A 24,862-nucleotide genomic window follows, 5' to 3' on the forward strand; every position below is an offset into this window, starting at 1 on the left:
GTTTGGTGCTGTGACCCCTTCCCTGTAATGAATTTCTTCCTAATATCTAATCTAAACCTACATGCTTTCAATGTAAAATTGTTAAACCTTTGTTCTATCACTATGTTCTCTTGTAAATTATTCCTCTCCAGCTCTCTTATAGGTCCTTTTAGATACTGGAAGCTGCTGTAAGGTCTCCCCAGGGTCTGCTCTTCTCCAGGCTGAGCAACTCCAGCTCTCTTAATCTGTCTGCATAAGAGAGATGCTGCAGCCCTCTGATCATCTTTGTGACCCTCCTCTGGACTTGGTCCAACAGGTCCATGTTCCTTTCATGCTGGATATCCCAGAGTTGGATGCAGCACTTCAGGTAGGGTCTCACCAAAGTGGAGTAGAGGCACAGATTCCTCTCCCTTGCCCTGCTGCCCACACTGTTTCAAATGCAGGATATATTGGCTTTCTGGGCCACAGGAGCACATTGAAGATCATGTTCAGCTTTTTGTCCACCAAAATCCCCAAGCCTTTCTCCTCTGTGCTGCTATCAATCTATTCTCTATTCAGCCTGTATTTGTGGTTGGGATTGTCCCAAGCCAACTTCAGGATCTTGCATTTAGCTGTGCTGAACATCTCACGACTGCCTAGATCTCTCTGGATAGCCCTCCAGTATGTTGATCACACCACACAGGTTGTTGTCATCAGCAAACTTGCTGAGAGTGCACCTGATCCCACTGTCCTTGTCACTGACAAAAATATTGAACAGCTCTGGTCCCAGCTGAGACCAATTAACACCACTTGTCACTGGTCTCCACTTGGACATAGAACAGATGACCACATTTCTTTTAGTGCTACCATCCAGCCAATTCCTTGTCTACTGAGTTGTCCATCTGCCAAATCCACATCTCCCCAGTTTAGAGCCAATTATGTTTTGTGGGACAGTGTCAAATGCATTGCACAACTCGGAGTAGACAATGTCAGTTGCTTTTGCCTTAGGCACCAATGCTGTAACCCTCTCATAGAAGACCACCAAATTTGTCAGGCACGATTTGCCTTGCTGAAGCCATGTTGACTGTCACTAATCACCTAATTATTTTCCATCTGTCTTAGCGTAGTGTCCAGGAGGATCTGCTTCATAAACTTGCCAGGCACCAAGGGGACACTGGGAGGCTTGTAGTTACCTATGTCTGTCTTATTTCCTTTTCTAAAAAATGCTTCCTCATTACCAGTCAGTGGGTGCTTCACCAGACTGCCATGATTTCTCAAATATGATGGATAGAGGTTTAGCCACTTCTGCCAGTTCCCTCTGGAACCACGCATGTATCTCCTCAAGTCTTGTGCACCTTGGACTTGTGAAACTTCAGGTTTCTGAGATGGTCTCAAACAGTTTCTCCTACACGCAAGTAGTTCTTCATTCTCCTAGTACCTTGCCTTTGCCTTTTCTAAGTTGGTTGGTGTGCCTGGAGCACTTGGCAGTGAAGACTGAGGCAAAAAAATCGTTGAGTACCTCAACTTTCTTTAAGTCTTGGTTTGGAGGACAGGTGTCTGCTAAGAAAGGCAGGACCCTCTCTTTGAAATGGAGAATGTAAACCCCCCTCCCCCCAAATTATTATAATTTTGAAATTAAGGGGCTCTCAGGCAAAGATATGGGAATTAGGAATAACAGTTCTTTACTAGGAAAATAGAAAGTCAGGACCATTTTCCTGCAGTTCCTTTCTGTATATATCTTTCTAGTCTGACTGTAAGCCAGGAATAGCTCTTGTCACCAGATTAAGGTGCTTTATTTGCTCTAATTTTACATCTATCTTTCATCTGGATTGTATTTCTCTTTTCTGACAAGAAGTCTGAATGGGATAACACAAGTCCTTTATGGAGACCAAAATTTTCACATCTGCTGCTTACCCTTTATCTGCCAGATCTTTGAGAGAGAAAATTTAAATGGTTTGGTTTAAAATAGTTCTTAAGAAATTGCAGTTATTCACTTCTCAGTCTCCATACTAGCCTCTTGGTGCCTCTGAACTAATTCCTTGTGCAGGTCAATTTTCTAGACACTGAATTATGGATCTATGCTTTCACTTCTAGCCTTTTAAACAGGATGCTGTGCCAATTCTGCACTATTTCCTTGTTTCCACTCCAGCAGGTCTTGGGGAATATGGCTTGGGAACTGGAGACAGCTCCTCCTCTCATAATGAGTGTTACTGTAGTTCACATACACTTCACCTGGCTGAAAGTTCATGAACTTTTTCTTTCACAATCTTGGCTCATTTCCTGACCCCTTTCTGTTCTTTATTAAGGCTGAATGCTCGGGCAGGAGTTTGGTTGTAGGTGCCTAAGAGAGAGACTGCTGTCATCATTTTATCTTGGTGGTTTCTGGAGGGTAATGGATTTCTTCAGTGAGATATTCACCTCCGGATGAGGCTAAATGCACAAAAGACAGCAGAGCCATCAGTTTCTTCCATGTGCTTTTCTCAAATGAGTAAGTGATGTTCTTACCCACCTCCTGGTCCTTCCCTTCATTCTCCCAGTGTTGCTTCTTATGTCCATCACTACCTTTCTATCACATAAGCTATCTCCTCACTGGAAGCCAACACTGGGTATAGAGCTAACTGGTTCAGTCTAAGGCCACCTGCAAATGTTTGAGCTTTGCTAATTCTCCGATCTTTCATCTGCTCTGTTTTTCCCCTCTCCCTTTCTTTCATAAAAAGCTGGTTGCAAGGAATTACTACTGTAGCACTGAGGTTTTAGGGAGAAAAAAAAACCCTAAAGAGTAGAGGTAGCCTGGGGACAGCTCCTCAGAGCAGAGGTGGCCCATCATCTTTGAGGGTTTGGTAGTTTTGGTTAGACAAAACCACCTGGCTTGCACCAGCATTGGCAACAGTCTTGCTCCCAGAGGCAGGTTTGACCAGAGATTGGGGAGGACTCTTCCAGACAATCCTGCCATGGGTCTGCAAAAGAAAATATTCAGTCCATAGCAAAGCCAGGTTATTCTCTCACAACAGGAGCACATCTGCATTGCACTTGGACACAGCAGCCCTCTCTTTGTGCAAGGTGGCCCCATGTTACTCATAGGTACAACAGCAACACAGCACATGCAGGAGAGCTGACGTTGCATTCCTCCCTCAGGCCTGTTACTGCATTTGGAATAGCCTTACTGAAATGTCAGAACTTGCAAGCTTGTTGCTGAGCTTCCTTAGCACCAGAATTTGGGATTAAATAGTAGGGCTGGGAATGCTTCCATCTTTTCCCATGGCCTGGACTGTCTGGATGCCCTGGGAGCTGGTGCCTGTTTCACTGTTTTACTGTCTTTGATACTGCAGCAGTAATTAGGATACAATATAATTACAAAGTTTGCTCTGGGACATATGCAATACCATTGAGCTGCATTGCAAAGTTCTCTGTTTTCTGCTGCTTTTAGCTCTGTGACAAACGCAGACCCTTTGGTTTAAAGTGGGAAGCTAGTGGTGATACAGGTATGAGCTGGCTCTAAATTCTATACTCTCTTCTTCATCCTACAGACCCTCCATCTGTCCTCTCCAAAGTAGCCTGTGGGTACTTAAGATGTCAAATATGGCAATTGTAGATGCAAACAAATTATTGTAGTTTAGGTGCTTGGTGGAGAAATCATGGCCAAAAAATCTGGAGATGTGTCCTGGAGGTCAGCAAGAGATGAAAGAAAAGGTACTCCCATCTTTTGGAGGCACCCAGGATCATTCAGGCAGCACCAGTGCTACCTGGCACAGAGGACTCACTAGTTATGTTTTTCAAAGGTGGGCAGAAGGTATCATGCAAAGATGGCTCAGCTTGGCTCTTCTTTCACATCAGTGCCTGCCTTTCGAGGATGGAGTAATGGGCTTGCTCCCAAGGCACACCCCTAATCTGCCATCAAAGAAGACCCATTTTTTTTCCAGGAAATTCACTTCAGACCTTCCTGAAATATGACAGTTTACAGCTTGGTCCCTAAATAATGTCGTGCATGTTTTTGCTAACGACCACCAATACTCTTCCCTCGGCCCTCTGATTCACCCAGACCTACCTTGTTTTCACATACCAGCAATGCCTCTGGAGCTGGGCACTTATCAGAAGACAATGAATCACCTAAAGCATCTGCTAACTCATTCTGTGGGAGCTCTTCTTACTCGTAGCACAAAGTCCAACTCTCAGCTGCTCTGAAATTTTTTTACCCACAGCATATGCAGCCACTCCCAGTCACATTTTTGCCATCTCAGTGAGGGACACAGGCCCACACAACTGGAAGAAAAAGTCAGCAGCTGCAAATCTCACAGAGGGACCAAGGATTTCCCTTCCACTCAGGAAGAGACTGGTACCCATCCCTGATGCTTGTTTTGAGAATTTTTTTTTTTTTCAATGGTAGAGGTTCCCTTTGGTTGTGAGTTTTTGTGTTATAACACTAGACACAGAATTCTGCGCTAGAGGCTGGTGCCTCTAGTGCAATAATGTGCCAGCAGGCTTGTCTTAGCAGGGCTGACCTTTCAGAGAGATGTTCAACTTGATGTCAGCTACAGCTGCAAAGCCAAACAGGATCCAGTTCTGAACGTGCTTTTTTTTCTACCTTGGCTGGATTGGCTCCTAGACTGGTTCCATAACTCATTGTCCAGAGATAAAGGGGGGCTGGGTTTGTCTGATGCTACTCTTGAGATGTCAGATTGTATCTTAGTAAACACAGCCCCGGGGACTTTATGATCTTAAAGGTCTTTTTCAACCGAAACAATTCTATGATTCTATGGCATTTGTGCACCTTAGGTGTTCTTAGGTAGGAATGTTATTGTGGGCCCTGGGTGAGGCACAACAGTAGTATCAAATGGTTCTGTTCTAAGAAATAGGAATATTTCATCTTGGTTTGTAGCACAAACATTTAGGAATCCTGTGTGGGTTTCAGGGGGAAAATATGTTCAGTATTCAGCCATCACACCCTCTGTGCCAGAAAGCCTATAAGATGTTACAGACCTCATGTCTCAAGTGGCTTTTTTGTAGGTAGACAACATTCAACCAGTTCACTCTGTCACCTTCCAGATGGCCAGCCTCCATAATGTATGAGAATTTAGATGGAGACTGTGCAACTTCTCTGGGCAATCTGTGCTGGTGATTAGTCATTCTCACATTTAAAAAAAAATTCGTGATGTTCAGACAGAACCTTCTCAGTTTGAGCCCATTGCTTCCAGTCCTGTCACTGGGCACCACTGAAAGGAGTCTGGCTTCACCTTCTTTGCCCCCTCCCTTCAGGTATTTATATAGATGAATAAGATCCCATCTGAGTCTCCCCTTCTCCAGTCTGAACAACCCCATCTCTCACAGTCATTCCTCACAGGGAAGATGCTCCAGTCCCTTCATCATCTTCATGGCCATGTCTCTCTTGTACTGCAGAGCCCAGGGCAGAGACAATATACCCAGAGTGGCCTCACCAGTGCTGGGCAGAGGGAAGGATTACCTCCCTCCATCTGCTGGCAGCATTCCTCCCAGTGCAGCCCTTTTCTGCAAGGGTGCACTGCTGGGTTATGTTCAATTTGGTGTCCATCAGGTCCCTGAGGCCCTTTTCTGACAAGCTGCCTTCCAAATGCCTGGTCCACAGGGTGTACTGATGCTTAGCATTGTTTCCTTTCCAGGTGCATTTACTTTCCACTTGTCTTTGTTGAACTTCATTAAGTCATTGAAGTCCATTTGCTGTCAATCCATTCCCCCAGCCTGTCTCTCTGAATAGCAGCCACTCCTCCCAGTTTCATGTCACCAGTAAACTTGCAGAGCACACAGTCTGCCCCATCATCCGTATCATCAGTGAAGATATTGGACAGAATCAGACCCAGTCTTGGCACTGGGGTACACCAGTACTTGTTGGAATGGCATCCAACAAGACTTCCTATCCTCAACTGACGCCTTCTGGGTCTAGCCGTTCATCCTGTTTTCAATCCACCTCACCCTTTGGAGTTAGGAAGGCTAAAGTTCAAGTGGAATTTAATTCAGACAGGGATGCTCAAACAATGTTCCAGTATCCCCCCCCAGGTTTCCACCATCCGTGGACTCCCTTTCTGTGTCTGGGTTGAGCCAGGAGCTCCTTATTCATCCATATGGGCCTCCTGGCAATTTTACCTGGTTATCCATTTGTTGGAATGGAGGTCTCATGAACTTGGAATATTAACCAGATATTTTACCTGCCCTTCCCCTCACCTCCCCACCTCATCTGTCCAGGGCCTTATCTCCTTGCAAGCAAGAAGAGGGCAAAATCTACTCTCCTGAAGCTTGCTTCTCACCCTCCTCGCCTTGGGATCCTCAACTCCACCATCTCATGGTCACTGATGGAAAGGCTGCTTTTGAACTTACAGTAATTTCACAAATACAAGCTGCACCGTTTTGACCAAAATTTTGCTCCCATACCGGAAATGTGGCTAATACTCAGGAGCGGCCAATATGTGAATAATTTTCTGACATTTTCAACCCCGGGAGTGCAAACCAAGTCAGTGCAAACTGCAAAGTCGAGCATCCTGCCAGTAAAACCCTGCATTTACGCGGTTGTTACAAACTGGTTACTCTGTTGTGCAGCGGGTGGAGCTGCTCTGTGCAGGCAGCACAGGGGGTGGGGAAGGTGGGGCAGCTCTCTCCTGCTTGGCCCCGCGGCTTGGGGGAGGCAGGGGCTCTCTCCTGCTTAGCCCTGCAGCTCGGGGGAAGCAGGGGCTCTCTCCTGCTTGGCCCCGTGGCTCGGGGGAAGGCGGGGCAGCTCTCTCCTGCTTAGCCCTGCAGCTCGGGGGAAGCAGGGGCTCTCTCCTGCTTGGCCCCGTGGCTCAGGGGGCTCCCGTCCCCGCATGCTGCCGCTGCAGGAGCTGGGCGGCTACATCTCCGCCTCCCATCACCACCGCAGGTGCCAGTGGGCTCTGTGCCCCCCCTGCCGCCGCGGGGCAGCGCCGGTCTGGGGTGACCGAGCCCAGCGGCAGCGGCGGCCGGCCCCGAGCGGCCCTGCCGAGTGGCAGCGCCGAGCTGGGCCACCCAGCCCTGTCGACAGCCCCAAGCCCTCATGGCCCAAGCCGAGCAGTAAACCCCGCCCTGCCACAGTTCTGTTACTATTTGGCAACTTTGTTGCACACGGGTCCTTGCTGTGAACGACAGAGCGGCTTATACTCAGGTGCGGCTTATTTATGGGCAAAGAACAAAATGTTTGCCAACACCCGGCGATGCGGCTTATACTCAGTGCGGCTTGTATTCGTGAATTTACTGTAACTTCTGAGGCCCTGCCTATTGATGAGTATGAGATTCAGCACAGCAACTCTCCTTGTTGCCTCCTTTGTCACTTGGAGGAGGAATTTATAACAGGTGTACTTTGGGAACCTTACGGATTCCTCATGTCCTGCTATGTTGTCTCTCCACCATACATCAGGGTGGTTGAAGTCTCCGTTAAGTACACCAAGGCCTGTGAACATGGCACTGCCATTACTCGATTCTGTAGAGACCCTCATCCAGTTGTTCCTCCTGGTCAGGTGGCCCCTAGCAGACACCCACTGTGATAACATCACCATTGCCCCTTCTTCCTACGGTCCTAGTCCGTAAAGTCTTGGCTGCTCCTTATCCATCCCCAGGCAGAGCTCCATGCATTCCAACTGCTCACACACATGAAGAGCAACTCCCTGCCCTCATCTGCCCATTCTGTCCTTCCTAAAAGCCTGTATTCCTCTGTGCCACACTAGTCACAGGATTTATCCTACCTCAAGACTGCAGCCCTGCGGCTGCACACAGATCTCTGATTCCCCATCCCGCACGCGTGAGTGTTTAGATATGTTAGAGAGCTTCTGGAGAGGCTTTGGGGGATTTCTCCACAGTGGTGCCACAGTTCCTTGCTTAAGCTGGTGGGTGATTTTGCTATCCCCTCCTGTCACACCACCTTTTGCTCAGCCCCTCCCCATGTGCCACTCCCTCCCAGGGCCGCTGACTGCTTTCTCTCCCTGTCGTTCCTAGTTCAGATGGTGGCTTTGAGAACACAGACGCCCAGACGTTTCCTTGCAGCCGAGCCCATGCTCATGGGTGTGTCAGCCGACAGTGTGTCCATTAGCTAATTGAGCTAATTGAGTTTCGCTGTTTGCTTAAATTGCACCGAAGACAGTTTGCATTCCATTGTCCCCACTCTGCTGTGAGGTACTAAGTACTGTAACCTTTTAGGAGCAGCGGACTTCCAGAAAGCAGATGGATCTCTATCTTGTGTCTTCCTGCAGCTGTGAGAGCACAAACTGGACATAAGAAGATTCATCCTCAGCTCAGGCACTTTGCTGGATGTGTTTCTAGGGCTGGCCCAGACCTGCTGAAAGCTAAATCGTTGATGACTGTGTTAATCTCACCTGCTGCAGGTGATATGGTGCCTCTGCTCGCTCTCAGAGCAAACCCTGGTCAAAGGTTGATACAGTTGATACACACGCTTTAGTCACTTCCTAGCTGACTTGGAGAGTTCCATTTTGAAAATGTCCTAGGAGGCATGTCTGACAAATCTCTGGCAAATACAGTTTAGCTCTGAAATCCACCAATTTTCCTCTAAAAAAAATCCCCCTTTGGGGATTTCCTGGGCTAAGGTACAGCCTAGGGTGGGATGTTCTGTGCATTTGCTCCCTGACAGAGAGGCCAAGTGCTCCAGCTGCTCTTATCTCAGTAACCACAAACACTCAGGATGTGTCAGCACAGATGCAGCCCTGGGTGACATTTACTACAGTTTCTCAAGTAAATGGGAATGGATGGTCTGGGAAAGAGCTGTGAGAGCTCTTCAGTACCAACACAGATCCCTCCTACTTGGGACAAGGTGGTTTTTGTTGATGTTCTGCTTGTGGTGTGGAGGCAGAGACAATTCAAGATCACCAGGAGCTGGCAGCTGGATACCAGGTGGCAGGACACCTGGAGATGTGGAGCTCAGCCTCGTGCTTTGGCCTTGGTGTCTCCAGGCTGAGTATGACAGTCTCCAGGGCCAGAGCATTTCCTTACAGGAGAGCAGTACTTTGCTGTTTGCAAAGGTCTGGAGAGTCCCAGGGACCCAAGGAACACTGAACAGTAGCAAAGCTGAGAGATGTTTGCTTGTTCATGGAAGTTTCCAAAGCCTCTCCTGGGAATTAGGCTACTCTGCCTCTGCTGTTGCCTCGTATTCAGTCACCTCCTATTCCCACTTTCTAGAACATTGGTTTTGTTTCCCTTTTGTTCACTGGCTGTAGAGAAGTCCTTGGGTGTTATCAGCATCTCTTTCTGTTTGGATTCATTCAAGAGTTTTGCCTTATTTTCATGCTTTTCCTATCATCACAGGTACCCAGAGCATGGAGAAATCTCCCCTGCTTTCCAATCCTTGGAGTCACCACTGGCCTCAGGGCTATTAGCATGCAATAAAACCAACAGCAGGGAAATTTTTTCTACAGCAGTCTGTGGAGATGGGGACATGGTCACAGTACTCGGTGGGTGTCCTATAGGTACACATAGCTTTGGTCTTCCCAGGCCTTCCCACTTGGTCCAGCTGGGCCAACCCCCAGCAGGGAGGAACAGTGACAACCTTTATTTTCTTCTGCCGGTGCTCATCCTCTGAGGAAACTGTGTTAGAGGGCTTCCTGCCGTCTCTGAGTCATGTCAAAATCAGTCCCAAATATTCTCTTTGAAGCTCTTCACAAAGCACTGAAGCGATCTTGCCTTCAAAGCAGTTGCTGAAAGCAGGCAGGCTGCTTAAAAGGCGCTTGAGAGCTCTCACATCATGTTCAGGCTGTATTAAAATTTTACCATGCTGTTTCGCTCCTGAAAACATTGGGGGCTAGAGGGGGAGGGTGGGATGTGTGCAAGGAAGGGACTTTTGAAAGGGATTATTAATGCACAGAAATGTTTTGGTATCTGAGAAAGACCCAGAATGGTAGCTCTGTGCTTTCTTTCTCTGTGCCTGTTATCAGTGAAAGGTGTAACTGCTGAAGAGCTGAACACAGTGAGGGGAGGACATGGCTGCTGCTCAGGCGGGGATGAGCAGGGGAGAGGACACAGGAACAGAGGGAAGTGGGTACTGGCTGTCTCCCCAAGAGGCAGTTTCAGGTTATGAATTCAGTGTCTGCCTCCCTTTGGGAGGCTGCAATACGGCAAGTCATTTCTTGATGTGCAAACAATTAAAAAGAGGGTGTGTGAGTGTGGAAGATGGAGAAAGCAAACACCTCCTCTGGGATCTGGCTGTCTCTGCAGCTGCTCACCTAAGGCACATTTTGCAGAGTGAGTTTCACATAAGAAAAATAGCAGGGGGCATCAGGTTACTTTCCGGATGGAGTTTGAAAGACTAAGAGGTCTGCCTTGAACTGCAGTATAAAGGGTATTCCTCACTCTTTTACCTGGGTATAGAGTGGGTCTCTTAGGTCATATCAGGGTTTACAGTTGTCCTTTTGATGTTCCCCAGGGTTACCCTGTAATAGTGGAGAGAGGACTGCGTGGGGAAGCAAGAGGCAGGGTGCCTTTACTCCCCTCCCAGCAGCATCCTTGGACAAAGGGACCACATCGCCTGCAGTGACGGCCTGCCCTAGGGGAGTAAGCAGGACTACCTGAGGACTCAGTTTTCTTCAGATTTGAGATGGTCTCCTGAGTTCTGCAGACACCTGGTGGGTCCTTCAGTCTTGTTTTCTGGATAAGGAGTGTTGCAATCCCCAAAGGAAGTGCATGTTTTTGCCTCTTCCTCTTGCTTGAAAATTCCATGACTCCCTGAATCATCCCAGCCTTATTGCAAATAAGCTGCCCGAAGCCACTTGCCCTCCTGCAGACTCACACAGCCAGGCCTCCTGGACAGGTGGAGAGGCCGGGAGAAGAGTCAGACATTTACTGGTGGGGTGGGAAGTGCCTCCTTTCAGCTCTCTGGAAGCTGAGGTGCTGGCAAGGAGAGAGCAGCTGGACTAGTGTGTATTTCCATCCCAGCACTCCGGAGATTTTGGCACACAGGGCTGATAGCACTTGCTTGCTTGTGTTTGTCAGGTGCTGGCACAGGGTCTACTTTCACTGGGCAGATCCATCACATAGCAACTGAATCAAGGATGGGAGAAACCCTGGTTCTCCTCCTGACAGGGGAGGATGCTTTTCTGTTTCTGCTCACTACCTATTCTCTCCAGATCTAGGAAGCAGAGGAAGAAGCCTCTGGGTTTTGTTTTTTTTTTTTTCCCAATGCTAAATTTCCATTTTTCTTTACCTGCCTTAGTGAGCCAAGCATAAACCCAAGGGCTCTATATATCCTCTGGGAATAAAATGCCCTATAAGTCCTATTTCTTTCTACTGAAGCTGAAATGTGCTGTCTCCCTTATCTAAAAGGGGGGTGTGGGGTGGAAGAAGAAGATGCACATAGGCCTAGTTCAGCCAGCTGCCACTCCCTCTGTCCTGGTTGATTTGCCACTGCCCCTTGTCATACTGATGCCTGTCACTCTGCTGACAGCATGAGAGATAAACACCACTTTGCCTTGCAAAGGAAAGAAAACAACTCAGGGCTTTTCACTTGGAGAGAAAGAGAGTGAAAAAATAGACTTGAAAGTAAATTCCCATGGTGTTTTTGCTTCGAGTGAGAGCTTTTCCCACGCTCCAATGGAGGAAGTGCCAGGAGCAAATGTTTCCCAGTGCCTGCATACACCAAACACTGCTAAAGAGCTAGGAAAAAAGCCAGTCTCATCAGAGAGAAGCAGAAATCAGTGGTATGCTGACTCCTGCAGTGCCTAGTGTCTGTGTGTCTGCTCCTTCCATGCCAATTTTCCAGGCCTAGCTAAGTTTTCTGGCTGTGGTGGGAGTGTCAGACCCTGGAGTACTCTGACATGAGGACAGGTGGTATTTGCTTTCTCCCACAAAGTTGCTCACAAAAGTGCCAGAGACTGCTGCTTCTTCTGTGAGAGTTCCAGATATTGAACCGAGAAGAGGCTGGTGGGTTTGTTTCCCAAGCTGACACCTAGGGATCCGTTTGACATATTTTTGTATTTGCTTGGCATTGGTCAAGGATTATTACCTTACTCTGCAAGACTTTTGCTACTATGTCAAGGAAGGCTGGGAAAGCAAGCCTGGTTCACTCAGTCTCCTGGGTCAGTTGCTTTGCGTGGCTCAAGCCCTGTCCCTCACCACCCTTCTTTGGTCTGATTCCTGGCTCCTGTCTTCAGAGTCAAGAATTGACTGAAAACTGATCTGAAAAATCAATTAACATATTGCCCTTTGCCAGTCATCAGCCCAGTCTTCAGAAGCAACCTTTCCCAGAGCACCAAGTGCTTTGGGGTCTCCCCCCATCCCTTCCAAGTCCATTGGCTTTCCACAGAAAGCCAGTGTTTAGCAGCCAGTCTCCAGCAGGGCTGTGCAAAACCCATCAATGCGTGGGAGAGCGTGCCCATACAGCTCTCACCCTGGGAATCAGTTCATCAGCTCTGCAAGCAGAGGCCTGTCTGGTGAAGGAATCTGTGTCTCAGCTCTTGAGGAGCCACGTGTCTTTAAAATACCCTGAGAATGAGAGATTTGAGGGCTGCTTTTGGAAATGACGAGCCACCTGAGGCTGGGGATGCTTAGCAGGCATCCATGAGGATTTGGTTCAGCTTTCCTAGGAGACCCATATCAGGGGAAGTCTGGAAACTGGTGCTCACTAAGCTGTTTAGAGGTGTGGGCCCTGCTTCATCCCAAGGTGCTTAGGGGTGCTGGGAAGTCTGTCCAGATTAATGCCCCAGCAGCCTAGTGAGCCTGATGCTGCTTTTCCAGCTGGCACAATAAAAAGCATTTCTGACAACAAAAACCCTGCCCAGGGATCCCAGTTTTAAACACAGCACTGGTGCATTGGTGGTGCTTCTCAACATCTTCTCATCAATGAGAAACCGTCTCCTTTGCCTCCCTCCCCTTGCATTTGGTCTTTCTCATAGAAAGCCGTGACTGTATCCTGCAAGTGCCTGTATCTGCCCCTGCGATCTCCCTTTGTTTGACTGCCAGGTCTCTGCACCTGCGTGCATGCCTGTTCTCCCCTCCCCGCTGCGGTTAGTCCTTCCCTCTCCTGCCCATGGGCAGGAAAGCGGGTCTTAGCCAAGTCCAAGAGCTAAAGGAATATTTGGCAAGCATTCCCACTGCAACGGCAGCCCAGCCATAGGTAGGATGGCACATGAAGGCAGCTTGGTTATTTGTGAATGAAGCACAGGTTGCTCTGTGATTAACCCTCCGGAGGGATCCTGCCCAGATCTGTCCCAATAGGAGCTGGAATCTCCATATTTCCTTTGCTAATTGAGCCTGAATTGTATTTGCTATTCCCATCCCCAAATCCCAGAGCTGTCCAAATTTTGCTAAGAGCAACCACACATGCTGGCTGGGAGTTTGTGCTTGTCTCCTGTGGAGACAGGGATTACTGTAACAAAGTGTGTGGATTTTTTCAGCTTTTTTTTTTTTTCCTTTTTTTTTTTCTGGGAGCTGGGGGAAGTGGGGCTTGGGGAAGGAGGGAATTGTTTTTGCTTGGCAATCTGTAGCCAACTGCTATAATCACTGTCTCCCATTCCACAGTGAATATGCACCATTAGAAAAAAAAACACCGTCATCAAGTGATGATAAGTGATGTAGAACCAGGAATACATAAAGTTATTGTCAGCCAGATGCTGTGTGCTCTCAAGGTCCACCCTCTGTGATGGTGCCACCCCCAGGTTTGTTCCTTTTCTTGCATGGATCACTGAGACAAACTAATCTGAGGCAATGACCTGCCCTGCCCTTTGCCAAGAGGATGCTCGTGGTTACCGCTAGACTCTACATCAGCATCACCAAGACCCTTGAAGTGACATCAAGAAGCAGATGAAGCCCCTGGCTAGCATGGGCTCCAAGTATTCACCAGCTGCACAGGGAAAGGAAACAAGCTGGATGGACCCACTTGAGGGCATTCCCTATCCAGGAGGTACTGCAGCAGACAGACCACCAGCCCAGAGAAGCCTCTCCTCTAGAGACCTCACTTGAATGGAAAGAGGAGGTGCTCTTCTACTGTTTCATCTTTTAAAGACAAGCAGGGACTGAGTCATTAAAATCTTATCTATGTCATCCTCATTTGCTTGAGCTTTTGTAGCCTCTTCTGCCATCAAACTGCCTCAAGAAAGAGTGGGAACTGGAGCAGCTGTGGGAATCCCACAGCATATAAAGCCCACTTGTTTTCATCACTCTCATATGCCTTTCTGCCCCATCCCCCTTCCGAGCTCCACCACAACCACTCTACCCCAACAGTGCAAGCCAAACTTCCATCAAAAGGGCTATTATCCCACAATTTCTTAACAGTCACGGTTGCTCTTGGGTATGGAGAACCAAGCTCACCCTTTGACACAGTGCCTTGAGCAAAGGAATAGCGGTGCCTGTCGCTGGTTGGCATTCTGATCTGCAAATTGTCATCACAGCCAGGGTGTGACTGAGGGCTGCTGCCGGCACATGGAGTTACATTGCATTAGCAATTTAGGCCTTCCCTCCAGTCCCACAAGGTAGACAGGTCCTACAGAGTTCATACTTTTGGCCTCCAGATGTTAGCAGTGAGAGTAACTCCCATGAAATTATCATCCTTCATTCTTCATGTCTAGTGTTTTTAATCTGCTCTTCCTGGACTGGAGGAGGAAAAGGTCACCAATCTCTGGACTAGGCAAAGGGTCTACAGTACATAGAGAGGCAGCTTCATCTGTGCACATTGACTCAGACAACTTCTGACTGGCACCAGGTACTAACATCCCCTGGAGCCTACTAGAGGGTGCCCCTTTGCCCTTTCACTCCACAGGCAGTAGGTGCTGGCACTGGTTGCCCCTGGCTCCATCACAGGTGCATTTTTCTTGCTGCGTATGAACAAGCAAAGTGGTGGCAGCAGAGACAGTGCCACCTCACTTCCACACACAAGATCTACCAGCTGTGACACCATGGGCAAGGCTGGAGTCCTGGCAGGGATAGGCAGACACTCCAGCACATCAGGGACCATGGCCAGGAGGAGATCTGTGCACCACAAGTGGAAACTCAGATTTGCTCAACCACACAGTGTAGACTATAACTGATAAAAGGTATCACAATTTTCCTGTTGGTGGGTATTTTTAAGTCTCTTGGAGTAAAAGGCACTATTGGCACCAGCAATCATGGTAACTGGGAAACTTTGCTGGTCATGAGTGATGCTCAACCTGTTTCCAGAGAGCTTCGCTTCTTTTGTCTGCCTACAGAGACACTCACTGTGGGTTTGGGCCTGTTTGTCTGCCTGGTCCCAAAGGGTTACTCTTACAGATGACACTTTGAAAACAAGACTCAGTTGGTCTCCCTTCTTTCAGTGAGGGATAGCGCTTGAAGCTCCAGTCGTCCTAAAGTTTCCCTTGGTGCTGTCAGGATTGCTCTGAGCCATGTGCCTCGTTGCTGTGATAGCATTCTGGAAGACAATGCATTAGGAGACATATGGCTGGCTAGGATATGGAGTTTTAGCAGGCATTATGTACTGCTTTCCACTTGAGAGGGCTTCTTTTCTGCCAATTTTCTTGGACACTGAGAAAATACCAAAAACTGGACAATGATGAATACTGAGGAAACCATGTGACTTTACAGACATGTAAAATCCATCATGCTTGGTCTCAGACCTTATGGAATAATTGTCTTATAAAAACTAGAGATTGTTCAATTTTCTACTGAAATCTCTGAGCATTAACAGGCTGACTTAATTAGAAAAAAGAAATTTTAATTATCCTGTAATCCCAAGGCCTCTGCATGGGAAAAGTTTTCCCGTTTGAGGTAAACATCTCAGGAGAATTCACTCAGTTCCATGCTGTTCCAGTTTGAACATAGCATGAATTTTAAATCTGGTTTTTCTTCTCAAAGCTGTCCTTGACTCTTCACTAAGAAGGCTTGCTGAGAAATTTATAGTGCTCTTATTGAAAAGAGTGGAGACCCTTTTTAAGGTTTCAGGTATGAAATTCAGATACTTGAATTTGAAGAAGTTTACCAAGAAATTTACCACCCTCCAGGATTAGCCAGCGATGCAGCCGCAACCTCATCCGGGCTAGTTAGAGCTGGGTTCTTTCCTCAAACTTTCTAAAATAGAGAAAATGTCAGAAATTTGGGCCATTTGTTTTCCCAGCTCATTTTCCCCTCCCGCTGACAAGCTGAGCCATGCTAGGAGAGAGCACAGTGAAGGCATTTGAAGAGCATGGTGAAGGCATTTCTGAGAGATAATTTACTTGTACGACTGGATGCTCTGGCACTGGGATCCTTCATATGAAAAGATGCAGCAAATTGATTGTGAGTGGTTTACTTGAAAGAAGAAGTAGATCGTTATGCGATGTCTTTACGGCAATACAGCAAATTAAGTGGAGGAGTTCTGGGGTCTCTGGATTGCTTTAGTAACTGATCAAAAAAGAAGAGATAACGTGAGCAGACAGCCACAACTGCAAAAGACCAGCCAGCCGGGATGTTTGCAAACTGTGCTACTGCCAAAATTCCCTGAAGGAGAAGAATTTACTGGGATGATTGGTTCCTGAGAAAGATACTTTTCATCTGTAAGTGCTGTGCATATCTCCAGTTTCTGTTTTGTTATTTGAGGATTGGATTCTCCATTATGCAAGCCTATTTGACTTTTAAATTCACCATTATGTATGAGAGTAGGAATGCTTTGTTGCACTAAAGGAGCACTGACTTAAGCAAGGAACTGAACTAAGGCTCTGACCAGGGCAGGGGAAGAAATGCTATGGTTTTTCCTAGTTTTGAAGAATTTAGATGCTCAAAACTACACACTACAGAACAAGTACCAGCATAAGTGAAGACTACTCCTTTTCCAGTCTGCCCTAAAGCATAGCTCGGACACTACAGTAAACAAAATCTCATCCTAGTCTCTTTAATGAAGCCCAGCCTCCCACACCAGCAGAGGTCTGAGATTTTCCTGCGATGCTGTCTGCAGTTTTTGCACAGTGGTGTCAAATCCTGATGAACTTCACCCTGACGCTGTCTGGCAACCTCGACAAAGATGAGTGAACTCTCTGAACTTTCTGGCTCCCAGTGCCTTCCAGCTGGATCATTACCGTCTTCAAAGCTGGTGTCGGGGTGCGGGGTGGGTTCGTGCATAGGACCCTATGGGATCTGTGCTGGGCTGCCGACTATGTGGATATTCGCATGCCCCGGGGCTAATGCCCGCCAGGATGTTCCTGAGACAGGGCCCGTCTGCGTGAGCGCTGCTGGGGCGAAGGTGGAGTGGGGATGCGGCTGCGAGCCGCGTACGCTTCACAGGGTGCGGGGAGAGCGCTTTGTGCGGAGCAGGGACACGCGGGGGGCGCCGCTCCCGCCCGGACCATGTCCACGCCGTGCCCGAGGGGCGGGACCGGGGCGGGACCGGGACAGGGCGGCTGCTGCCCCCCAGCCCACGCGGGTCCCGCTTGCCACTCGGCCGGTGGTGGTGGCAGCCGTGGCGGGCGCAGCGTGGAGCCGAGCGGTGCCCGCCGCCGCCGCGGGAGCCTGGTGAGAGAGGAGCTGCTGCCGGGGCGGGCACCGGACTTCCGCCTCCCGGGACAAGGCCGGGCTGGGAGGGACCTCGGCGCCGCCACTCGAGGCGGGATGCCTGGGGTGGCGGGGTGGCGGGGCTGCGCCGCTGCCCACCGAGCATGCGGGAGGAGGGCCGGGGCGGGGGTTTGTAGCAGGCTCGGGGCGCGCTCCCATCCCGACCGGCTCCTCCGCCCGCCCTGGGAGCCTCGGCGGGCTTTGCCCGCTAAACTTTTCCCGGCGCCCCAGAGGAACCGTCTAGCAGCCAGAGCTACTTGGGCGAGGGGTTTGGGGCTTTTCTTTTCGCCGGAACATCATTGCGCCGCAACCTGGAATCTCTATCCTAGGGAACAGGTAGCCGTTACATCAGGTCCTCGTCGGTGGCCCGTGACGCGTCAGGGTTCTGGGGATGCCTCAGACCCAGGTCCTGGCTCTCGGCTTGTCCGGGGGCAGACCCAGGTCCTGGCTTTCGGTCCTTTATCCGCCGGCCTGTTTCCCCGCGCGCCGCCGCGTAGGTTGGTGCGGGTGGGTCCCCGGTGCGCAGCCGGCGTGCAGACACGGGCCCGCCCCTGGTTCTGGGCAGCGAGAAATGACGGCTGGAGACAGGGAAACCCAGGTCTTTAACAGGCATTTGGCAGCACCGAGTATTAAACCAAAAGTGAAGAGGTTTTTTCTGGCTCCAGTGCCTGCTTCCCTCTCTTTGATTTTTCTTTTAATTTTGCTGGCTTTCATCAGGACACTTATTCAATTTTGGGTGATGCTGGACGCTGCATGCTAGATATAAAAGGAAACAAAGGATAAAATATTTTTAAAGCTCTTTTTCATTCAAATACTGTTAACCTCATTGAAAGTATTGGAATATGCCTGAGAGTGATTCGCTGCTCTTTGGTTAATTCCGACTCTATGAAGTCCATAAAAAAGCCTGTATAAAACAGTGTCTTCCCTAAAAAAAGACACACAGCAATTTGATTGGTGAATCTCACCGATATTCCCCCTTTTTCCTGCTTTTTCGAGAAATAGATCTTAATTTATTAGCCTGCCAGACAGAAGGAGTCTGCAGGTGGTGATGATTTAGCCGATCAAAGACACCCTTCCCATAGGTGGCACTTGAATTTAATGATGCTTGTGGGTCGGTGGCTCTCTTCCCCTTCACTTTGTCCCACCCAGTCTCTTATTAGTTGTCTGTCTTTATGCCATACAGTGTGGGTGGCTGTTGGAGGGGCTGGCCAGGGAATCTCTGAGCCCAGAGGCAAGAGTCTTTACTGCAGTGCAAGCTGGTTTAGGGGTGCATGCAATTGCAAAAGTGCCCATAGCTCTGGTAGTGTTCCAGTATTGCCTGCGTGGAGAAAGTGCTTAAGGATCAGGCTGGTAAATTTTGCTCATGTGCCTCCAGGGTTGGAGTGTAAAAGTGCCTGTTCACTTGGAGACCCTCAGGAAAGGGGCCGCAGTTTACCTGGGGATCAGCTGGCCAGAGGATGATGACCTAAACTTGGTTAAATGAGGAAGAACTCTGTGGAGCCACATGGGGGAATTGTGCGTCCTGACACCCATAACAGCCGGCTGCATTCTCTGATCTTTCCTAATCCACTGTGGATTAATTCAGTTTTGTGGGAGTCCTCCTCAGAAATGTCTCCAAAGTTGTTATTTCCAGGTATCTAGCTACTGGCTAGAGTGCAATCAGATCAGGCCAGAAAGGGTGTGCTGGGAACCTGAACACAGGAGTGCAGGAATATCTTGTTCCTGGGGCATTTCCCTCCTGGGGAAGGAAGATGGAGTCTGTAAGTAATCCAAGAGCAAAACGTTTCTTCCCTTGCAGACAATGAATTGTTTCAGCGAGCTGACACTGTTATTTGTGGCTCTTGGCAGACAAGAGCATTCTGCCAGACACTTGCTCAAATCAGTGCCGGCCCCAGCCTTGCTAATTGACTTTCACCGGGTGGGAGAGAAGCCTGTGTGTACCACGGCAGTAATCACAGTGGTGCTTCTGGGTGAAGGAAGGTAGTTGCTGGTCCCCTTGGTTACACAGTCTCTGATTCTGGTCCTTGTGTTTCCAGGCCTTTTTATTTTCCAGAGAGAGGATGCCATTTTGGAGAAGAAATTTTTCCTGTTGGACTCTGCTTGTGGGGCTGTAAAGAGCTATTTCCAAGACCCCTTTTCTTTACCCTTGATCTAAACCTTGCATGAGGCTGGTTATACATGCTGATTAAGCAGGGAATCAAGCCACATAGGAATGCTGTTCACTTGATGTCTTCTCTATTACAGAGATGCTTAGAAGTTGAGGGTTTTCAAGTGATTGTGTGGGCTTTAGCTAAGCTGTGAAAAAAGCCTTGTAAAAAATATGCCTTTGTGATGAAGGCAGAGTAAGTGTAATGATCACCTGTCCTATTAAAAATCTTCCCACTTGGGGGGCATAATCAAGCTAATCAGACAGTGTTGTGCTTTTCCAGATGACTAGGTGATCCTTTTCAAGTGGCTCGGGAGCAAATGCAAAATGAGCACTGGAGGGCAGTGCAGAAGATGCAGTGGGCTCTCAGTCTGACCCATGAAGATTTGAAGATGTCTGCGTGCAGTGACTTTGTGGAACACGTTTGGAAGCCTGGCTCCTGCAAAAGCTGCTTCAACCCAAAGAGTTCCTATCAGCTGCAAACACCAACAGGTGTGGGAGCTTGTGGCGTGCTCCCAGATGGAGCTAGGACTAAGCTGGAGAGCCTTGTATTGGAAGACGAAGGCGTAAATACTTTCCACTTCTCAAAGCCAACAATTGCTGTGAAGCCAACAATGATAAACTTGGATGTTTCTGACACGTGGGCAGATGTGAATATGAATGCAGATCTGTCACAGGTAATGATTAATCCAGTCAAAGCATGACTTCCTGTTACTTACCTCGGAGTACTAGGAATATCTGTTACAAATATTTCCTTCCCTTTGTTTTTCCTTTCAATCTTGGCTCAGATCTTTAAGCCATATATTGGTTTTCCAGTCTGTCTTTGGATGAAGCTGAATGAGCTGTTGCTCACAAGCCATATGCAGAGGAGCTTAAAAATACATTGTTTCTTTAGGACCTTCTGTTTTTAAAATGAGGATGCAGATTATTTTCCTGGAAAGTTTTACTGAAATGATATCTTGTCTGGTTGCAGTCAGTGCTGACTGGATCCATGTTCTTTGTGGGTGAGGAAGAAAGTGCCCTGCCTTCCTACTCTTTCCTAGCAATCTTTGCCAGAGTGGTAATTTCCTGTGGGTGTAGCTCCTCACCCTGACCAGTTGATACCAGCAGTGCCTCAGCAGAGTGACGCACAGGCTGCTGCCCCACTGCCTGTGGCATAGGTGTGCTCCTATTTCCCCATGCCCCAGAGGTGAGTCAGGGCTCACTAGCACTCTTAGCCTCCCACTGCTGTCCCTTTCTTTTCTTTTAAGGGGTGAAGGGCACACGAGTGCAAGCTGCCCATGTTGGTGGCATTTGATCTGTGCATGCAGATTTGGCATGTCTGCTCCCCAATCCCTACTTCTGAGCCTGGCCAAGCTGCTATTCCAGGATAACCCGTAATAGTCTGTGTCTATGTTCTGGAGTCACACACTTTGGAGCAGTGTGAAATGAAATGAAAATAACCAGAGGTGAAAATATTCCTTCGCTCTCTGAATCTTTAATTGCACAGTGATTCACAGACAGGATGACAGGTTGGACATGTTTCTGGCAGCAAACCCATAGGAAGAGAAAGGAGAAAGCCTTATTCCAGTGCGTTGCCATTGTTGATAATGCAAGGATTTCAAATGATCTGGGAAATGTGACAAGTGTAGTTTTATCAGGAAAGGTTTGTGGAAATTAGCGGTGGGGTGAGCACAGCAAAATAGATGGTGAATTCCAGAGTACTGTTCTGCAGAGTTGGCCTTTTGTTTTTGCAGTTTGTGGGTTTGTTGTACTTGTCTTCCATTTTGCATATGCATGTTCTGAAAGAGCATTTATCTTTTTGACCCATACAGGTCAGTTGGGGTATGATTCCTGGCGAGCATCTCCTCCTAAAATCAGGAGATGCACAGTGTATCTGCCTTGACAGTTTTGCCAGTGGTGGTGTGAGAAAGCCCTTCCTTCACAACCAGCCCAATGACTGCTTGTCTTGCTGTCCTCCCAGCTACTCCATGGTGGGTCTGCGTGGTCTGGAGGGTCGGGTGGAGAGAAATGTCTCCATCCACAGCCTGGAACTTGTGGATGAAGTGGGCAAGCAGGAGGACAGAGTTAAAGACAAGTTTGCACTGCCTCATCAGGTCCCCTGCCCTAATCTGTCTGCTTTGGGGGACAGAAGCACCACTAATTCCAGCAGAAACACTTCCTCTCAAGCTAGAGAAGCAGCAGCACTCCCTCCTGACTGTGGTCACATCTACTCCATCTTTGAAAGTGAAGGGGGTGAGTACTGTTCAATCACCAGCTGCCTCAAAGAGGACCCCATCCTGTGGGAGCTGTGTTGCACAGAGGAAAAGGCTGCACAGTGTGAGAAGGAGAGTAACACTCCCAGTGGATGGAGGCAGCAGGATGCTCAGGAGGTTCCAAGGCCAAGCGGCCGGGTAGTCAAGTTCAGCAAAGAGGAGCACAGAGCTGTGGGCTTCTGCATCACAAAAGGCCAGAGTGATCCCCTTCCCTATGCCTTGTGTTCAGACAGGAAAAACCTGGCTCTCCGCACCAAGCCTGCCACCCTCCCTGAGAGCACAGGGAGCTGCAAGGCAGCTGCCCTTGTTTTGTCCCAGGAGGATGAGGACTTACCTCTCACTGGGGAGCCCTTTGTCACTGGTGGCCTGTGCACTGAGGGTTCAAGCACCCCACAGGAGGCTCTGGTGGAGCCTCAGTGCCCTCGTCTCACTGAGCCAGCCCATAGTGATCCCATCTATGCTGAGAGCACCAAGCGGAGGAAGGCACAGCTGAAGGCTGTTGGCAACCAGGCAAAAGCGGAGAAGCTGGCCCATGGCACTGCCAAAGAGAAAGCTGATGGATTGTGGAGGGATGGTGCCTGGGTTTCAGGAGGTGAGAAGGAACACCAGGACTCCACTGGCCAGGTGGCAGCAAAGATAACTATAATGACAGCACACACTGAGGATGATCACAAGACAATATTCCTCAGCAGCCCTGACTCAGCAGTAGGAGTTCAGTGGCCATGTATCAGCCCCACTTCCCACCCTGAATTTGGGACTTCATTATCTGCTATTGAGTCTGGACAGATTTCTCAAGCATCTGGATATGAAAACAGCACAAGATTTCATCTGGCAGCTCCTGTCAAGACCTCACTTACTGAGAGTCCAGCCATCCCCCCAAAGATGTCCAAAACCAGCCAGCCAGGCATTGAGGGGAGACGTGTGCCCCCAGTCAGCTCCCATGTGGGAAGGTTTGGTGAGGACAACAGCCATGATGGAGCTGGTGCTCAGCTTCTGCCAAGGAGCTGTACTGATACAGGTGCCTTTGGGGCGACCCCTTCTCCCTGCACTCATGTGAATGGGGTCTCTGTGGAGGAGTTCTGTAGAGGTATGGCAGGCTCATTCTATGACAGGAGGCAGAAATACTGTAACCCAATGTGGACCAAGCAGTGCCGAATAGAGGAGGAGGAGGAGGAGCAGGTGGTCTTAAACCATGCTTGGACAGTAGGAGCAGCGAGTGGAAGAGCTGGATCTGACTTTGTGGATGATGGCCCTATACTGGAGAGGCAGACCGGAATGACCAAATCTTCTTTCTCCTTTGATTTCCCTAAAGACAAGAACAATGGTGTGGAGTTTGCACCGCCACCACCGCCGAAAAAGCAGTCTAGGTACAGTTCCATGAGTGTGTGCATCGTGGTCTATTAACCCTTTGCAATTGGGATGGTTGCTGCAGGAGTTCATTGACTAGGAGGTGCTTCCTATTCTTTTTTCCTTCTTTTCTGTCCAAAGGTGGGTTTTCAGGAGCATGGGAGATGACTGCACAGCTGAAAAGTTATTTGTCTTTTTAGTCTGAAAAAGTCTTGGTTGGAATGCCATGTGCACTTGTAAGAACCCTTCAGGGCTGCAAGGTATGGTCTGAATCCCAATAGTCAAGTGAGAAAAAGGTCCATGCCCAGAATGGCTTGTATTTTCGAGATCAGATTCATTCTGTTTTGGCAGTTACTTGATGTTGAATAGCATAGAAAACCTGGGGTTGCAATCTTCACTTGTAGGTGGGACTGGGCAAATTTCTTTATGCTAATAACAGGGTCCTCCAAAATCAACATTTTTGGTTTGGCTCTAATGACTTTCTGCTTTCAGGGTGAGCTCTCAAAGCTGCAATTTGCCAGGGAGGGCTCCTTGCCTACAAGCAGGTAATTGGAGCTGGCTCTATGTGGGCTTGTTATGTGTGGGAGCCACCTGGCTTCAGGCAGCCTTCTGCGCTCTGCTTTCCTGGAAGTCAGGTTTGCGGCAGGGCAACTGTAGGCCCTAAAAAACAAAAGTGAGGGAACTGTCCATCTGGGAAGGAAATAGCCCTGCTAAGCAATTAAAAAACAAAACGGTCAGACTTACAGTACTGTATGTACATTTAGTATCTATAGCTGTGTGCATCACCGAAAAAAAAAAAAAGAAAGGAAACAAAGAAACAAAGGTAAAATGAGGGAAGAAAATTAGTTTTTCTCTCCTTTAATTATGATGTCTGAGCATACTAGTGAAGGATACTTTTGCCTTTTGCGAATGTCCTGTATTTGTATGTAGCAGTTTTGCTGCCTGAAACTGTGCATTGCACAACAAATTTGACTCCAGCTCCTTGATTTAAAAGTCAAGAGAAGAAGGGATATGTGTTTGGAGGAGAACTTGGCCTTGGGGTCCATGGTCAAGATTACATGTGGGCATCACTGACCTCCAAGTTGAGACTGTGAATTTTCGATGTGTTTTAGGATTGGCTAGCCCAGGAAACTAGTGTTTTAAATTGACCAAGAGGTGAACAAACCAAAGAGGTTTCAGAAGGGAAAGGGAAGGGGGAGGGGAAGGGAAGGGAAGAGCAAGTGGCTTCAGGTCTCCTTAATGCTGGGCTTCCTGCTGTGATGCCACATGCCTCCTGGAGTCAGAGGAAACAAAAGACCCACAGGCAAATGAGCACACAGATGATTTGCTCTTGTCCTCTATGTTGGTGTTAATGACACCAGAGGAGTGTGGAGCATTTTCTGCCCCTTTGAGGGGCTATTTCATGCTCCTGGTGCAATTGGGCTGTGCCGGTTCTAACAGTTGCTTTTGAGTCATCCTGATGAAAGCATCTGTGTGCTAGAAAGCCTATATAAAAGCAGGCAGGGAAACTGAGGTCAGGGAACACATGGCATCCATGACTGGGATCTCTGGCAGAGCTGTAAACCCAGGTTGAGGTAGGTGTTGGATACCCGCTGTGGCAGAAGTGCTACAGGTATTTGTCTCCCAAGCGCCTTGATACCTGTAACTGAGCTGTGGGGCACCTTACTCAAAAGAACTTACAGTAATTTCA

General features: G+C 48.5%; 1 protein-coding gene across 4 annotated transcripts in view; it reads left to right on the plus strand.

Annotated features, from left to right (window-relative positions):
• The first annotated feature begins 10,484 nt into the window (after positions 1-10,484).
• The window catches only part of PRAG1 (PEAK1 related, kinase-activating pseudokinase 1), a 32,225-nt gene continuing 17,847 nt past the window's right edge, over positions 10,485-24,862 (plus strand). The window contains exons 1-3 of one of the 4 annotated variants that reach the window (XM_033060169.1): positions 10,485-10,559; positions 19,854-20,247; positions 21,385-23,192. In XM_033060169.1, coding sequence (XP_032916060.1) covers positions 19,891-20,247; positions 21,385-23,192 — 2,165 coding nt within the window. In that variant the 5' untranslated portion in view covers positions 10,485-10,559; positions 19,854-19,890. Of the gene's footprint in view, positions 10,560-17,325; positions 17,386-17,480; positions 17,761-19,853; positions 20,248-21,384; positions 23,193-24,862 lie in introns of those variants that run through there. The other 3 variants (XM_033060167.1, XM_033060166.1, XM_033060170.2) reach the window with 3 other exon arrangements.

The sequence above is a fragment of the Catharus ustulatus genome, chromosome 5, assembly GCF_009819885.2.
Source record: "Catharus ustulatus isolate bCatUst1 chromosome 5, bCatUst1.pri.v2, whole genome shotgun sequence".
In the NCBI taxonomy this organism is placed as follows: Eukaryota; Metazoa; Chordata; class Aves; order Passeriformes; family Turdidae; genus Catharus; species Catharus ustulatus.